This window comes from Cervus canadensis, chromosome 13 (assembly GCF_019320065.1).
Source record: "Cervus canadensis isolate Bull #8, Minnesota chromosome 13, ASM1932006v1, whole genome shotgun sequence".
In the NCBI taxonomy this organism is placed as follows: Eukaryota; Metazoa; Chordata; class Mammalia; order Artiodactyla; family Cervidae; genus Cervus; species Cervus canadensis.
Window position 1 is genome coordinate 683,489 of NC_057398.1, and position 18,179 is coordinate 701,667.

Below are 18,179 nucleotides of genomic sequence, written 5' to 3' on the forward strand. Positions count from 1 at the left end.
TTATCTTATGATGTATATGTCAAGTCATTATGCTGCACACTTTAAACTTATACATGCTGAATGTCAACTATATCTCAATAAAACTGGAAGAGAAAACAAGAATTATGTTTTACTTATACAGGCCTGTCAGGATTTGTTCACTTGTATATAAAGTATCAGTATTGTTTTCTTTACCATATTTAGGAAATATAGACTATCATGTTTGTTTAATTTAGTAAACAATTGTATAAGTTTATTGTGTAAGTTTATTTTCAGAGTTTGAGCAAGCTCCGGGAGTTGGTGATAGACAGGGAGGCCTGGCATGCCGCAGTCCATGGAGTCGCAGAGTCGGACACGAATGAGCAACTGAACTGAACTTTCAGAGAGCCTCTGTTGGGGGAAGATGTTTCAGGGAAAAACTTAGATGACTTTAATTTTGAAAAACTTTTCAAGTCATACACAGATTGTTGATTCCTACTATAAACTGCAAGGATGCTTTCCAGGGTCTTTTCAGGGCTCCTTGTTAATGCGTTCTAGGTTACGTTAATAAAACTCTGGATTTACAAGCAGGGCAGGGTTTCGAGAATTTCGAGTACTTTCAGTCCAGTTTTTCTCAATAGAAAGCAAGAATAATTACCGACTCTTTTTACACTTCAAAAGACAGACGTTATAATTAGGGAGTCGAGATTAGCTGGAAGTCAGAACAAGAATAAACCACGGCTTCAAACAAGCGCACGGAGGTGACTCGGGCCGCGGACAGCTCCCGCCTTCGGGGCAGAGGTGACCCCGCGCGTCCGCGGCCAGGCCGAGCGCCTCCGGACCCCGCCTCTTTCCGGATGCATCCAGGGAATTGATGTTCCGGTCGGTCCCGGGCGCGCCCGGCGTGGTGGGGCGAGCGAGGGGCTCCCACTACAAGTCCCGTGATGCCTCGGGGCGCTGTCCGCGCCTGCGTGCTGAGGCCGCGGGGCGTGCGGGCGGCGGAGCAGTAAAGATGGCTGCGCGCGGGACTCCGCCCTCCGCTCCCGGCTGAGGCGCTCGGCAGCGGCGGCAGTCCGGGGCAGCGGCGGCAATGGCCGAGCTGGAGCACTTGGGCGGGAAGCGGGCCGAGTCGGCGCGGGCGCGGCGGGCCGAGCAGCTGCGGCGCTGGCGGGGCTCGCCGACTGAGCAGGAGCCCGCCGACCGGCCGGGCGCGGGGCCGCAGGCTCGGCGCGGGGGCCCGCGGGTCCGCTTCGAGGACGGCGCCGTGTTCCTGGCCGCCTGCTCCAGCGGGGACACCGACGAAGTGAGGCGGCTCCTGGCCCGGGGCGCCGACGTGGACACGGCCAACGTGGACGGCCTGACCGCCCTGCACCAGGTGAGCGCGCGGGGCGGGTGGTCGAGCCGGGGTTCGCGCCGCCCGGTGCGCGCCCGCGCCGCCCGCCCGATGCCCTCGCGGAGGCCGGCTGTCCGTGCTCCGGAGAGCAGGAATGGGTCCGCGCCGCGTCCTCGGGTTTGCGAAGGTCCGGGGGCGGCTTCGCGACCCCTGGCCCACCTCGCGGCCGCGCGCGACGTCAGGCTCTCCCCGCCGCGTCAGGCGCGCCGGCGGAGAGGCCACCTGCGGGGTCCCCTGGCTTGATGCTCCGGGGGAGCCTGTCTTCCCGCGCCACTACAGCCCCGCGGGAATGACACGCCCCAGGCCGGGCCGCAGCCCTTGGACCACCGTGTGTGCTCGGTACCAGCACCTTCGCTGCGCCCATTTTATGCCCCCGTGTTCTGAGTCACTGTCAGGATTAACTCCACCCTCCCTCTCCACGTGGAACTTCATCAGTTATTTCAGGGGGCCGGGAGTTGGACACCCACTCTTAATCCTTCTTGATTTCCTTCTTTTGCTGTCTGTGCAAGTGGATGCGTTGGCATGAGAATGCACTTCTAAATAATAATTCAAGCTTGCGTCATGCCACTTCTTTGAACAAACTAGCCAGGAGCTTAAAATGTGTCCTCACCATGTTTCCAGTCCTTTCTTTCAGATGAAAGGACCTTCTCTAACCCTGCTTGTATCTGCGTTTTCACCACTCAGAACAGTGCCCCACCTCAGAGAGCAACCAGTTCAGTTCAGTCGCTCAGTCGTGTCTGATTCTTTGCGACCCCATGGACTGCAGCACGCCAGGCCTCCCTGTCCATCACCAACTCCCAGAGTTTACTCAAACTCATGTCCATCGAGTTGATGATGCCATCCAGCCGTCTTATCCTCTGTCATCCCCTTCTCTTCCTGCCTTCATTTTTCCCAGCATCAGGGTCTTTTCACATGAGTCAGTTCTTCACATCAGGTGGCCAAAGTATTGGAGTTTCAGCTTTAGCATCAGTCCTTCCAATGAATATTCAGGACTGATTTCCTTTAGGATGGACTGGTTGGATCTCCTTGCAGTCCAAGGAGAGTCTTCTCCAACACCACAGTTCAAAAGCATCAATTCTTTGGGGCTCAGCTTTCTTTATAGTCCAACTCTCACATCCATACATGACTCCTGAAAGAGCCATAGCTTTGACTAAATAGACCTTTGTTGACAAAGTAATGTCTCTGCTGTTTAATATGCTGTCTAGGTTGGTCATAGCTTTTCTTCCAAGGAGCAAGTGTCTTAATTTCATGGCTGCAGTCACCATCTGCAGTGATTTTGGAGCCCAGAAAACATTTATATAATTCTTTGCTGTTTAAAAATTATTTTATATTTCACTGCATGTGAATCTCAGCAGTGATCCTTTGAGGTAGGTGTTTGTTATTGATATAATAACCATTTTATAGGTGATCAATCTGAAGCTCAGAAAATTGTTGCTTGTATGGGATTAGAAGAGAGAGAGAAATTGCTTTTAGGGGTGGATTTTTCAGATTTAAACTCCAGAGCTTTATATTTCATCTAGTAAGGAGCTGAATATGTATAAGATGGACGCTAAGAGGGCCACGTGCATTTTAAATTTCTGAGCTCTTTGAGAGGGTGCCTTTTTAAAAAAACCACTTGAAGGGATCCTAGAGGATAGAGAAATAGAAAGCCATTTCTAGCACACCTGTTCTTTATTGAGGCAGTTTTCTGAGTATAACTCAGGCCCTGTTTCTTTTAAGGTGCCTCTGCCAGCTGAGTCCGGCCCTGACCACATGCATTTTAACAGCACCCTGAGACAAGCAGCCAGTGCGAGGCCCCTCCTGGTAGTTCTTCCCACACCAGGAAACCACCCTTCTGACCCCTTCCCCTGAGACTGGACCTCTTGGAGTCTTTCTTTCCCTGTTAATTACCACCCTAGATTGTGACTTGCAGCTTCTCTCAGTCACTGTGATCTTCACACTCTGTGATCTCCTAAACTAGGAGAGGGGGAGATGACAGCCGTGGAATTTTCTCTGAAACACCTGCAAATGCTTTTTGATGTTGCTCCCTCCATACAGAGCTCGTGGTGGGTTGAGTTGACCAGGTGTACTCAATACTGGACAAATTTCAGCCACAGACTAAGCTGCTTGAAGATTTGAGGGGGAACAAACAAACCATCTCTTTGTTTTGAATCAAGACGGGCCTTTATTGGCTCAGGAACTCTTTTCCTAGTCAGTTTCCACAGAGTTAGAGTGTGTTTCTCCAAGGCCTGCAGAACTCTTAAGGTACCTAAAAGGGTGTTTTCGAAACGTGAGGCTGGAACTGCCGGTGGCTGAACGGCCATTAGGTGTCTTCGTGCCTGTCCTTCTGTGGAGCTGAGAGTGGTAGGCTCACCTGAATTACTTAGCTAAAATAGCCACTGGCCTGCCAGCGTGGTGTCAATTATCAGGATGATTGCTGCCGGCCACGTTCTGGCATGGCCTATGGGCCAGCTGGGAGAAACCCCAGCAGACATGGCTGGACGATTCCTCTTCTCCCTCAAGGTTACAGTAGCCGTTTTGTGTTTCAGGGCGTGGTGCCTTGACCCTGCTTTTGACTTAGACTGTTCTTTCTTGGCAGCCTTTGCTTCTGCCAGGAGGTGCTTGAATCAAAGATAAGTTCCAGGGGGCCTGCTAATAATGCTTGAAATAGATCCGGATAAGAAGTATCTTGAAGGTTAGCCCTGCTCTGGTGAAAGCCTTGGAAACTGATGCATACCAACTAGACATGGGCAAATAAATTAAGATTTGGTGTGTATGCAGAGTTGTCAGTGAGAAGGGTGTTAATTGAGTTATATAACCCTTGGAAGAGCGTGCTTGCTCACAGAGGAATTCCCATTTCGTTTATGTGTCTATATTGTTGGGCTTGAAGTGTGGGCTTATAATTCGGTATGGTCTGGTACTTTAAAAATTTTGTTTTTACTTGTTTATGTGGTAAGATTTTTTATTAGCGCCTGTCTCGTGTCCTTAGCATTATGCTCCTGGGTCCTCTAGGGCCAGATACAGGCTCGTAGACCTGCGTCAGCCAAATTACTGGGCTGCTGAAAGGCAGCCATTTGCTTTTGGAAAGATTTTCTGGGCTTTGTCAAAATGGGTGCCTGCCCTTCCTCCAGAATGCATTCTGTCGGCGCTTGTGTCTGCGGGTGTGGGGAGGACACTGATGCTGGTCCTCGTGGCTCTGCACTCAAGACCAATCTTCATCTGGAGGATACCGAGAAAGCTAGGAGGATGCTGTGCCTGATTCAAGTTCAGATTGGTTTCCTAGTGGTCTCAGAATCCACATTTGAGCCTCGGGGTCACCCCAGACTGGAAATCAACTCCCAGTGGCCTCAGTCATTCTAGAGCTGCCTCAGTCTGCTCCTGTGTCCTGAGCAGGAGAATTTCTTTCCTGAGCAGGGGAATGAAAAGGATCTGTTTCCCTGGAAGAGACTAGGTGGGGATAGGTGAGGGAAGGAAGGCAGGCAGAGCGGTTTCTGTTCAGCGAGACAGAAGACAAAGGTGAGAAGTCTTCACTTCGGTTCCAGATAGTACGTCTGTGTGCCGATTTGTATACTAAAGTAAAATGTGTATTCCTTTTTAAATTGAGGTGTTTAAACACCTCATGGAAGCCACCCGTGTTTTCATTTTTTAATTTATGGCTGTGCTGGGTCTTCACTGCTGTTCGGGCTTTCTCTAGTTGCAGCGGGCGGGCCCTAGTCTTCATCATGGTGGCGTCTCTTGTGGGGCCCAGGCTCTGGGCTGCAGGTGTGGGCTCAGTAGTTGGGGCCCACAGGCTTAGTTGCCCCGCGGCACGTGGTATCTTCCCAGACCAGGGGTTAAGCCCGTGTTCCCTGCATCGGCAGGCGGATTCATGACCACCGGACCCCAGGGAAGGCCTGTAATTGACGTTTGACGTTGTGTTAGTTTCATATGCACAGCCTCTGCTCCTAGTCATCGGGCAGAGTTAGTTTTTCCTTTGTGATGAGAACTTTTAAGGTACGCTTTTCTTGGCAACTGTCAAACTTCTGTTGCAGTATTTTTGACCACTATCACTACGCTGTGATTACATCCCCATGACTTATTTTATAATTAGGATAAAAGTTGTCTTCTTAACCTTTTCTCTTTTATTCCAGCTTCACTATTTATTCCTCTTACAGTTCCACGTGTGAAGTGACTTACCCAGTGTGTTGGTGAATTCTGCTCCCTCTTAGGGCCCAAGGCAATCTGGGAATAAGAGAGTCTATCGGCGCTTTCATCACTGTGGGTCTGGAGCGTGCCTGCTGAGTCATTCTGGTCTGTGACCTCTCAGCTTGCTTCACAGGAGGCCACCTGGCCTCGCCTCCCCAGTCTTGTCTCCAGTCGTGATGCCACCGTGGACCTCAAAGCCAGATTTGAAAATGCGGCTTGTGTTTATGGTGGTTTATGGGAGGTGGGAGAGCTGGGCAGTGCTGACACAAGTGGCCTAGCCGCCACCTTTTCTCTGCTCCTCAGCCAGACTTTTGTCCGCCTGCTTGAAGTCCGATAAAGGAGCTGTCTACTGTGATGTCGGCTTCAGAATCTTCTCGGTATTTTTCAGTAGCCAAGCTGTCATTGTGTGTAGATGAAGCATAGTTCTGTTACAGGTAGAGGGTTGGACAGGTCTTGTGGGTAAACTAAAATTAAGTCCTTGCTTATTTTCATCTTTACAGTGAACTTTAAAGTACACATGTTTATAGTCTGTGTGTAGGTGTGTGTTAAATAGACCTGGGTTATGACAGGCGCACGCTGTTGTTTAGCCCCCCGCCTTCATCACGACCGGGAACACCTGTGGCCCCCAACCCCGGCCCTCCGTCAGTGCTCCAGTCCGGGAATGCCGGGCCCATCGGAGGCGCCCACGCTGCGGGCCTTCTGAATCGGGCTGCGTTCGCTGGCCGTGCCGTGTGCGGAGTCCCCGGCGTTGTTGAGCTGTGAGCAGCACGCTGGCCTTCTTGCTGAGAGGTGGCCCACCGTACAGACATACCACGGTTTGTCGTCTGCCCGCCAGGGGAAGGACATTGTGTTACTCACATTCTGGTGATAATGAACAAAGCCACCATAGACACTGCTTCCCGTCCTCACCAGTACTTGAGTCATTTTTAAAAAAGCCGTGTTAACAGTTATGCGGTGGTGAGTGATTTTCAATGACAGGCGTAGTGCTAGTAATAATACCTTGTAATCTTTAATCACAGTGGCAGCCGCGGAAGCTGGTGGAGGCAGTGACAGTCGCTCCTGCTTGGATGGTATTTACTCTGAGCCAGGGCCTGTTCTAAGTTCTCTAATCTATTAACTCACGAGTATACGAAGAACTCATGAGGTAGGTGCTTTATCATTTTCTGGATCCTACAGAGATGGGGAGTCAGACCCACTGCCCAGGGTTGCACACATAATGTGTGGCGAAGTTGGAATTTATTTATGCTCAGGCAGTTGGAGGGTCAAATGCCTGTTCTTAACTTTGTGTTGTAAGCCTCTTGCTACACTGTATGGCTCATTGTAAAACTGGGTAGAAAACAGGAGGAAAAGGTAGAAACAATTTAAAATCAGGCTCAGTTCAGTTCAGTCGCTCAGTCGTGTCCAACTCTTTGCGACCCCATGAACCGCAGCACACCAGGACTCCCTGTCCATCACCAACTCCCGGAGTTACTCAGACTCATGCCCATCGAGTCAGTGATGCCATCTAACCATCTCATCCTCTGTTGTCCCCTTCTCCTCCTGCCCCCAATCCCTCCCAGCATCAGGGTCTTTTCCAACGAGTCAACGCTTCGCATGAGGTGGCCAGAGTATTGGAGTTTCAGCTTCCGCATCAGTCCTTCCAATGAACACCCAGGACTGATCTCCTTTAGGATGGACTGGTTGGATCTCCTTGCAGTCCAAGGGACTCTCAAGAGTCTTCTCCAACACCACAGTTCAGAAGCATCAATTTTTTGGCACTCAGCTTTCTTCACAGTCCAACTCTCACATCCATACATGACCACTGGAAAAAACATAGCCTTGACTAGATGGACATTTGTTGGCCAAGTAATGTCTCTGCTTTTTAATATGCCATCTAGGTTGGTCATAACTTTCCTTCCAAGGAGTAAGTGTCTTTTAATTTCATGGCTGCAGTCACCATCTGCAGTGATTTTGGAGCCCCAAAAAAATAAAGTCTGTTCCTGTTTCCACTGTCTCCCCATCTATTTCCCATGAGGTGATGGGACCAGATGTCATGATCTTAGTTTTATGAATGTTGAGTTTTAAGCCAACTTTTTCACTCTCCTCTTTCACTTTCATCAAGAGGCTCTTTAGTTCCTCTTCACTTTCTGCCATAAGGGTGGTGTCGTCTGCATATCTGAGGTTATTGACATTTCTCCTGGCAATCTTGGTTCCAGCTTGGGCTTCATTCAGCCCAGCGTTTCTCATGATGTACTCTGCATATAAGTTAAATAAGCAGGGTGACAATATACAGCCTTGACGTACTCCTTTTCCTATTTGGAACCAGTCTGTTGTTCCATGTCCAGTTCTAACTGTTGCTTCCTGACCTGCATACAGGTTTCTCAAGAGGCAGGTCAGGTGGTCTGCTATTCCCACCTCCTTCAGAATTTTCCACAGTTCTGAGATAAATACCACTACTGTTTCAATGTATTCCTTTCAGGTGTTTTTTCCCCAGTTGTTCCTTATGTTGAGTTTGTATGTGTGAAGCCTGTGTTTGTAAAGCAAGTCAGTTTCACTCGCTTTGCCTCCTGGTGTTTTCCTTTGTAATCGTTCTCCTGTGTTGCTCAGGGCGCTTTGAAGGTACAGGTTCTGTGAGCACTGCCGTCATCCACGTGCACTGTTTACATGTGTGTGTATATATATATATCTAACACATACATATATTAAGGTGAGAGTTCTCAGGCGATTATTGGCTCACAGCCGCAGCTGAGTGCCTGATGGTATCCTGTGAATCTGCGCTGAACTCTACAGCAGTCCGCCCGCGTCCACGGTGGGTGCCTGAAACCGCACATGGTGTCAAGCCCTGCATGTACCCCGGTTGGGTCGGGGTGCTGACGCCCCACAATAGCCGGTCCTCCGGTTCCAGGGCTCCGCATCTGCAGATTCAGCCGCCTGGGTGCTGTCTAGCACTGCAGTACATAGTTATTGAGAAAAGTCTGCTCTGAGTAGACCTGCACAGCTCACGGTCTGTGGTCCTCTCTTCCTCCCTGACGGGTGGGTGGGGTACACAGCTGACAAGAGCGTCAGCTCTCCTGAGTAGGAAGCTGCAGCTGGATTTCAGAATGAATGGAGGACAGAGAGGAAGGAGCCCGCTGAGAGCGAAGAGCGTCGTGCAGCCAGTTCCCGCCTGAGGGAGACGCTCCTTGTTCAGACAGGAGGGGGGCTCAGTCCGGCGCGGGGCTCCGCTGCTCTGAAGACCCCAGAGTAGGAGGATCCTGTCCACATCGGTGTGACTCAGGGCTGGTCATCTCCCCGTCTCGGCTCCAGTTCTTCACGTTTAAAATGAGACTTAGACACGAGCGTCAAGGTGAGCACTGATGAGCGTGGGAGAGGATGGGAGAAAATATGAAGGAGCAGAAGGCACGGTCTGGGAGAGAGGAGGCGGGCGCGTCTCTCAGTGTGGTCGGCTGAGGAGTGCCCCCGGGACTGTGCCTGTCCTAATCATGGAGACCTGCGGGTGCGTTCCCTTCCAGAGGAGAGGGGCTTTGCAAGGTGATTACACTTAGGGTCTTTGATGGGAGGATGAGCCTGAGGCTGTGTAGGTGAGCCCAGTGTCATCTTCAGGGTCTTTATAAAGGGGAGGTGGGAGAGGTCAGTTGTAGGAGATGGTGGGGGCAGGAACCAGAAACGGGAGCGTCTTGGGGGCTCTCCAGCCCAGGCCTGCGGGCAGCCTCTCGCCACTGAAGAGGCCACTGGATGGAGTGCTCCGCAGAGCCTTCCCCGAGCGCGCCCTGCGAAACCTGGGTGTTGGCCAGCGAGACCAACTTCAGACTCTGTCCTCCAGATCTGTAGGTGGATACGTGCACTTCTGAGCCACTGAGTTTTGATCCTTTGTTACAGCAGCAAGAGGAGAGCCACGAAAGCCCAGTGATGCTGAGGAGTTTCAGGAATGAATGGTCAATAATGTGAAAGGAAACTGAGGAGCAGGCCTGGGGAAAAAACTTAGATTTGGTCATTTGTAATTTTTGAGAGAGCAGTTTCAGTGGGAAAATGTTTTGAGGACTTTTCATGGAGATTGTATCATGTTTTTACTATTAAGGATAACTTACTTTTCCTGTTGACTTTTGGAAGGGAAAAAATTAGGGCCCAAGATATCTGAGAAGACTCCTAAAATGTTGGTTTCTCGTTAGTTCCAGAGGCTTTGTTCCTCATGAGTGAGGGGTATTTTAGGATGCTAAGCCCGGCACTAGAGGCAGAAGGTTGCGCTCCTGTTACTGAAGGGCGGACTAGCTACGTGAGCTTGCTTCATTTCCCAGCCCTGCTTTGGCCGTGTGATACTCACTGTCCCTGGAGGGTAGCCTGGGCGGGCGTGATGGGGAGATTAGTGCCAGCAAACTGTTTCCTCTGTCCCTTATTCTTTCGCATTCATTTATTGAATGAATTAATGCGCCTGACTCTCTGCTGCTTGTTACTTAGCCATTGATACGTTTTAGAATCTGAATAGAATTTGGAGAATGCTAGCTGGTTCCTATTATCATTCATGGTGGGAAATTGGCTACATGGCGACCTTCTAGTCTAGCCTTCTGGCTCTCTCCGAGGTTGGTGGGGGAGTGTTACACTCATCAGTCTTTGGCACTGTTTTCATGATGGGAAATTGGCTACGTGGCGACCTTCTAGTCTAGCCCTCTGGCTCTCCGAGGCTGGTGGGGGATGTTACACTCATCAGTCTTTGGCACTGTTTTCATGGTGGGAAATTGGCTATGTGGCGACCTTCTAGTCTAGCCCTCTGGCTCCCCGAGGCTGGTGGGGGATGTTACACTCATCAGTCTTTGGCACTGTTTTCATGGTGGGAAATTGGCTACATGCGACCTTCTAGTCTAGCCCTCTGGCTCTCTCCGAGGCTGGTGGGGGAGTGTTACACTCATCAGTCTTTGGCAGTGTTTTCATGTAGTCCTGTTTCCCTAAAGATGGTGGAAGAGGGAAGTTAATTGTTAATTAATCTGTAGTGCCTCGAATAGTAATAATAAACCAGAAGAAAGATCTTTAAAAAAAGATTTTAAAAATTGAAAAGAATTTTTCTGGCCACGCATTGCAGCATGCAGGATGCCAGATGTGAGTTCCTTCGATTAGGGCTCTAACCCAGGCCTCCTGGAGTGGCCGCAGGTGGTCTTAACCACTGGGCCGCCAGGGAAGTCCCGGATCCAGAGGCAAGATCCTGACCTGGAGCTTACATAGGCGAGGAATGGAATTGAAACCTCATTTGGGTTACTAGCTGAAGCTTGCTCAAATAGATAACTTATTATTATTTTTTGCTTTAAATTTATTTATTTTTCTGCCTTCGAAGTATAATTTAAGATATTTTTCTTAAATTTTAGATTGTAATCAATTTGAGTAAATTTGGGGGACTTGAAGTTTAATCAGGCGCACAGAATTTGTGTTTGTTTCATAAGTCAGGTTAGTTGGAAAACTGAAGCCTTAGCTTTCAATATAGAAAGTTGACCTGTGTGTACTTCCTAATGCAGTATTGTAGTGCAGTACTTATGGGGGGTTATGTAAGGATTTAGAAAAGATGTCCTTACTGTCCTTACAGACCGTGATACTGGGGCTGTTTGGGGAACTGCTTTGCAGCCTTACACTGAGTGTCCACAGCATATCCGGCAAAACCTGGCTTCCACCTGTGAATTTTTGGTCTAGTGACCCACTTTTTTTTTCTTTTTAAACCTTTAAATTATGAAATGTTTCAAGATACAAAAAGAGTAGTATAATGAATTCTCAAAAGTTGTCAACTCATGGCCAATCTTGTTTCATTTTTACTTCTTTCTTTCCCTGTCCCCAAAATACTGGGTTATTTTACAGCCAGTCCTAATTATCACATACTTTTATTTGTAAATATTTCAGCATGTATTTCTAAGAGATAGGAATTTAAATGAAAACAATTACAAATTCATTAGCACACCTAAAAATTGAAAACTCACTCCCTAAAACCACCGAACTGAATTGATCCAGTAGTGTTTAAATTTCCCTGGTGGTTCATGAATATTTTTCTTGTTTTTTAACAATTGGTTTATTCAGATAAGATCTGCATTTTGGTTCCTGTGTATCTTAAGACTCTCTTAATCCATAGTTTCCTGCTTATTTTTTCCTCTGCATTTTATTTGTTGAAAAACTGAATTGTTTGTACTATAGAATTGCCCACAATCTTGATTCTGCTGACTGCATACTTAGAATGCTAATATGCTCTCCTGTATTTTCCATAAACCAATGGTCAGATCCAGAGATTTGATCTGATTCAGATTTGAATTTTAGGCAAGAGTATTTCATAGGTGATGGTATATACTTCTGTCAGGAGGCACATGATATCAAGTTATCTGTTTGTGGTTTAGTGGCTGGTGGTGGCCTAAACAGAATCTTGAACTTTCAAGTCTGTCTTGACTAGACCTGAATTCTACTAATCAATAATTAATGCATTCTTCTAATTATCATCACATCTCCCTTTGTTGACCTTCTCCTTGGGAAACCTGAGACCAGCTCACAGCATGTGAATTGTGAACCTTGTCTCTTGCAGGGCTTGACGTGTAGCTGGCAAGCTTAGATCAGTGCCCTCGTGTGTAAAAGTTTGTCGGTGACAATGACTGTAAGGAGCGAAACTTTATCACCTTTTCAGATCCGTTTCGTTACCTCTTAGCTGAAGTTCCCCCTATTCTGAATTTATTGTTCAGAGTTTTAGTTCAGTAATATGGTTTCTTGCCCCTGAAGATTGCACCAGCCCTGAGCTTCATTATAAAAGAAAACCTCAAAGGAAAGGCTCCAGAGGAAACTCAAAGAACAGAGTAAATCGGCTGCACAGTGAGAAGAGAGCCGGTCTTCCAGGTGCTGCCTCGTCGGGGAGGAGACAGAAGAGGGAGTGTCCGTTCGGAGTGTCTGGGTCACTGCAGGAGGTGGGGCGCTCATCCTTGTTCACGTGGAGACTAGGTTTGTGGGGGCCCTTTGCGGGCCAGGAGAGGCCTGCCCTTCTAGTGGGATGGGGCTTTCACAGTAGGGGGTGTTATGAACTGTTTATTTTGAAGTTTGTTTTATTATGAACACAGTTTTATGAACTGTGTTTTATTTATATGGGACATTTCATGGGAAGCAGGTTTACTTTCTTTCTGTTTCTCTGCAGTGTTTTTGCCAGGTATCTATTTTTAGTTATTTTCATTCTTTCACTCATTCATTTTAAAAGTTGGCTGGCCTAGCCATGAGACACAGCTTTAAAGTTCCAAGTGCACTGTTTGGGTTCTTGGAACTCAGCTTCACTGTTTGGTGCTCATTCCTCTTGTTGCCTTTCCTCCGCATGTTTAAGTTGCCCCCTTTGAAGGCAAATGGCTTGAAAAATGAGATCAGAAGGATGGCTCGCCTCCCTGTCAGTGTCTCGGGATACAGGATGGTAGAGTCCTGCCCTGACTGCTGAGAGCCTTCCTGCCTGCTGGGAGCTCGGGGCCCAAGAGGGGCCGCCCGTCCACGTGCGCCCCACCTGCAGTGCAGGGCTGGCATCAGAGGGTCTTCCTGCTGGGACTCTCGGTGCTCAGAGGGAGCTCGCCATTGGCACGGTCGCCAGGCGCACGGAGACACTGTGCCTGCTCAGCTGTCTCTGCTAACGCCCGTTAATGCCGGTGTCTCCACGGTGCGAGGGTTTTTGTTGTTCAGTCGTATCTGATTCTTTGTGACCCCATGGACTGCAGCAGTCCAGGCCTCCCTGTCCTTCAGTATCTCCTGGAGCTTGCTCCGACTCATGTCCATTGAGTCGATGATGCCATCCAACCATCTCATCTTCTGCCGTCCGCTTCTCCTCCTGCCTTCAATCCTCCAGCATCAGGGTCTTTTCCAAGATCGGCTCTTCGCATCAGGTGGCCAAAATATTGGAGCTTCAGCATCAGTTCTTCCAATGAATATAGAGACCTTTGTTAGCAAAGTAATGTCTCTGCTTTTTAATATGCTGTCTAGGTTTGTCATAGCTTTTCTTTCAAGGAGCAAGCATCTTTTAATTTCATGGCTTCAGTCACTTTCTCCAGTGGTTTTGGAGCCCAAGAAAATAAAACATGTCACTATTTCTACTTTTCCCCCATCTATTTGCCATGAAGTGATGGGACCAGATGCCATGATCTTCATTTTTTGAATGTTGAGTTTTAAGCCAACTTTTTCACTCTCCTCTTTCACTGTCATCAACAGGCTCTTTAGTTCCTCTTCACTTTCTGCCATTAGGGTGTTATCATTTGCATATCTGAGGTTATTGATATTTCTCCCAACAATCTTGGTTCCAGCTTGTGATTCATCCAGCCAGGCATTTCAAATGGTATACTCTGCATGGAAGTTAAATAAGCAGGGTGACAACATACAGCCTTGACGTACTCCGTTCCCGATTTGGGACAGGTTTGTTCCGTGTGCAGTTCTAACTGTTGCTTCCTGACCTGCATACAGGTTTCTCAGGAGGCAGGTAAGGTGGTCTGGCATTCCCATCTCTTTAAGAATTTTCCAGTTTGTTGTGATCCACACAGTCAAAAGACTTTAGTCAGTGAAGCAGAAGTAGATGTTTTTTCTGGAATTCCCTTGCTTTTTCTGTGATCCAACAGATATTGGTAATCTGATCTCTGGTTCCTCTGCCTTTTCAAATCCACCTTGTACATTTGGAAGTTGTTGGTTCGCATACTGCTGAAGCCTGCCTTGAAGGATTTTGAGCATAATCTTGCTGGCAAGGGTTTTCAGTGGGAAATAACCCTGAAGTGTAAGTCAGTGTCTTCATTATTGTGAAGAAAGCTATTACTATATCTTCCTTCAGTTTTTTTGTAATATCTAGAGAAGAGAAATTTCCTGTTCTGTCTCCATAATGCACTTCTGAGGTTTGAATCTTTAAAAGTTTAAACGATCCTTTATTAAGTTTTTTTGGCCACATATTTATTGTTTCTTAGACACCAGGTCCTATTGTAGCTGCCGGGGTATACAGGTGGCGTAGTTTCTGCCCTCAGGGATTGGGTAGCTCAGTTTCAGAGACGCCATCTGGCCCGTATTGCTCCTGGCTAGGGTTGCCTCCACTTTCTGTTACCCTGTTCATAGTAGACGTGGGGAGAGTTTTGATTATCTACAATTTGCCTTTGTATACTTTTAGGTAATCAGCCTTCTCCGATCTTTATGTAATAAAATGCCCGTGTCTTCAATAAGGTCGGTTTCCAGGCCCTTGGTCACTCTGCTCTGTCTTCTGTGCGTTTCCCATCTCCGCGTCCTGTGGGCTCGCTGGTGAGAGTCCGCACGGACTCCGCTCTGGGGCCGCCCTGGCGGGGGGCTGCTGGAGGAGCGCTGAGCCCAGGGCTGGCCGAGTGTGTGGCTTTGTCAGAGGATGATCACGTTTCAGGCCATCGCAGCAGAAAGGACCTTGGAGGACAACACCTGATCCACCTCTGTCGTTTTTACAAATGAGCAGTCTGAGCCTGGAAAGAAGCTGAAAGAACACCATGAACATGGAACAGAGACTCAATATAATGAGATGTTTTATCTATAAAACAAACCAGATTTCTGCTTGGTAGTCTTCTGTTTCTGAAGATGCAGTTGTTTCCAACATAACTTTGAGAAAAACAAAATATTCTCAATTCTTTTGAAGAACTTTTGAAGAAGGACAATACCATATGGCTGTATTTCTCTCTGAAAAGCTACAATATAATAGAAACATAATGGGGTAATTATTCACATTTCAGAAAATGAATCTGAGAGCTCTTTTAAGTATTCACATTTGTATTTCATATTTCTGAAATACTTTTAAGTATTTCACATTTTATTTATTCATCTTTGTATTTACTGCTAACCACATAACTTTAAAACGAAATTATATAAAAGGAAAAGCAATTCGTTAGTGCAAACACCACCTTAAACACATGAACTTTTTATTCTTTCCAGATCACATTAATTCTTACAAATGTTTTAACTTGGTAGAACTCACTGGGTGTCATAACTCTAAGTGCTCTTTACTGGGTGTACACTGCAGTATACTTTTTCCTGTTCTCATTACCTTTGCCTCAGCAGTTCCAAGTGCGTGTTGTTATTCCATTTGCTGGTGAGCAGAGTTGGGGACCTGGACCCTGCCGGTCGGGCTGACTCAGAGGCGTCTGCTTTCTGCCAGGATGTGCCCTCTCGGGGAGTCCGGCTCTCCTCTCCGTCGGGACTGTCCGCTTGCTTTTAGAAGGCCTCTTGTGGACGCGTGCTGTTTTGTAGGGGAGGTTTCTTCCTGCAGTCTGTCTCTCCCTTGACTCTTACCGAGTTCTGCGTTTGCTCAGTGTGAGATGACATCCAGAGCACCGTGTCCCCGCCTCGCTCACGGCGTGGTGCACACAGAGGTGACCGCACGGGGGGCTGGAGACGTGGGAGTTGGGTATAAAAGCTCACGACGTTTCTTATATGTCACGGCAAAATCTGTTCAGATCCAGACTTTACCTGTTAGCGTTAAAAAAGAATCTGCCTGCAGTGCAGGAGACCCAGGTTTGATCCCTGGGTTGGGAAGATCCCCTGGAGAAGGAAATGGCAACCCACCCCAGTATCCTTGCCTGGAAAATCTCGTGGACAGAGGAGCCTGATGGGCTACAGTCCGTGGGGTCACAAAGAGGCACGGCTGAGCGACTAACACACAACACACACATAGTTGGTTTACAATGTTGTTAGCATTAAAATCTATAAACAATAAATAGACCAAGAAGTAACAATCAAGAAATGAATAAAATTAGTTGTTTTATTGAAGAACATATAATATCAGCTGTATCATGATGATGTTGATGATCATGACAAACATACATATCTTCAGCTTCGGTAGAAAAACAGTATGTTTTACATGTGCTTGCAAAACGTCAGTCTCTCCTGGTGTTCAACAGTGTAGACTAAAATAAAAATGGTCTGCGCTGTGGAGTCGCCCTCTGACAGTGTGGCGTGCACCGATGCTGTGATCACTGAATTCAGGAGCCACGCAGATTAAACACGGCATTACCCACCTAAAATTGGTTGCAGAACATTCTTTTAATAGTAATACAGAATTTCATTCAGAAGATCTTTGTGTCTTACTTGTAACCCATCTGTAACACAGTAATGATGGGGGCTCTCCGATAAAGCCCTTTAGCTTAAACATGTTGGTAGGAAGAACTCAGTGAATGTTGGCTGTTGTTACGTTGAGTTAGTATCACAGTATGGTTAAGATTATGAGCTTTGGAGTCAGATATGGCCTGGCTTATCTGATAATCCTGGCTTAGCTGCTTACCTTGACTTTGTGTAGGCTGTCTGAACCTAAGTGCCCAATTCGCAGTAGGTGCTTAGGTGACTTCCATTAGTCCTGAAATGAAGACCACAGTCCTTCCTTACTGTGGACCCCCACCCCCACCCCCCGCCTAGGCATTGTATGGTCTTGTAAGTCCCTGTTAGTCCTCTGAACTTGGCCCCTTTGAAGCGCAAACGTTTAAAATTTTGATGACGTCCAATTTATTTTTTTTTTCTTCTGTTGTGTGTGCTTTTAATATCACATCTAAGTAATGACTGAGTAATGCATAGTCATGAAGATTCACATCCGTGTTTTCTTCTGTGGGTTTTACAGGCCCAGTCCTTACGAGTTGGCCTTTGATCCATTCTGCGTTTTTCACGTGGTATGAGGACGAGGTCCAGCTTGATTCTTCTGCGAATATCCAGGTGCCTTAGCACCGCTTGTGGCAAAAACTCTGAAGGCCAAATCTTCCTTTTCTGGTCTGCATTTTTTGACCAGAAGCTCAGAGAGTGTTGAATAGTAATTGTGATTGAATAGTAATTTGTCTGTTTTCTTTCTTTAAGGAGACATCTGTTATATGTCTCCATTAAATGTGATGTTTGTTCTTTTTTTAATAGTTTCTTTTGATTAAGCAATTTCTCTCTAATTTGTTAAGGTTTTTTATTGGGAAATTTAATACACATTCAGAAAAGTATATATGAAACAAAACTATGTAATTAATGGATTTTTATAAAGCAGAGGCCTGAGTTACCATCACCTTGGTCAAGAAATAAAAGATTATTTGCTAACTGTTCTAAGAGCAGGAAAGAGCAGTAAGTTTTTGACACCTCTGATGTTAGAACCATTAGTTAATAAGCCCGGGAAGTTTTAAAGGTGCTTAGGGTGATGTCACCTGTAGTGTCCTGTGAAAGAGGCCGCTTCCCCCTGAGAGGTGCCAGTTACCAGCTGTGGTTTAGCTGAGCCACTGAGGCTGCCATCATCTTACATTTCCAGGAGGATGCGCCTGCCTTCTCGTAGTCTGTCCTTGGATGGGTCACAGGCACCCAGGCCCTTCATATGTCCTGTGTTTCCCTGCTCAGTAAACGGCACCTCCCTCTACCCAGCTGTCCTGGAGACCTGGCTGACGTCTGTGACACCTTGTTTTTCTGGATTCATTTCTTCCTCAGTGTTCGTCCAGTCCGTCCTGTGCGTTATGTGCGTCCTAGGCCTGAGGGTGTGTAAGGAGCGAAACAGACGTGGTCCTCTCGTGAGCGTCCGGCCCCTGGATCCTGCGGATTCATCTCCCGAGTCTCTCGAATTGGTCTGCGTTCACTTGCTCTCCTGTTCGTTCTGTTAGTCCAGGCCTTTCTGTCTCACCGGGGCTACAGGGAGAGTCTGCTGATGGTTCCCCTGCTTCTCCTCTGGTTTCCTGTTTCCTATACTCTCAGCCGAAAGTCGTAA

At 47.5% G+C, this 18,179-nt stretch overlaps 1 protein-coding gene across 3 annotated transcripts in view; it reads left to right on the forward strand.

The window, feature by feature from the left end:
* The first annotated feature begins 937 nt into the window (after positions 1-937).
* The window catches only part of PPP1R12B (protein phosphatase 1 regulatory subunit 12B), a 170,531-nt gene continuing 153,289 nt past the window's right edge, over positions 938-18,179 (forward strand). For all 3 annotated transcript variants that reach the window (XM_043485862.1, XM_043485863.1, XM_043485864.1), the window contains exon 1: positions 938-1,333. In XM_043485862.1, coding sequence (XP_043341797.1) covers positions 1,049-1,333 — 285 coding nt within the window. In that variant the 5' untranslated portion in view covers positions 938-1,048. The remainder of the gene's footprint in view (positions 1,334-18,179) is intronic.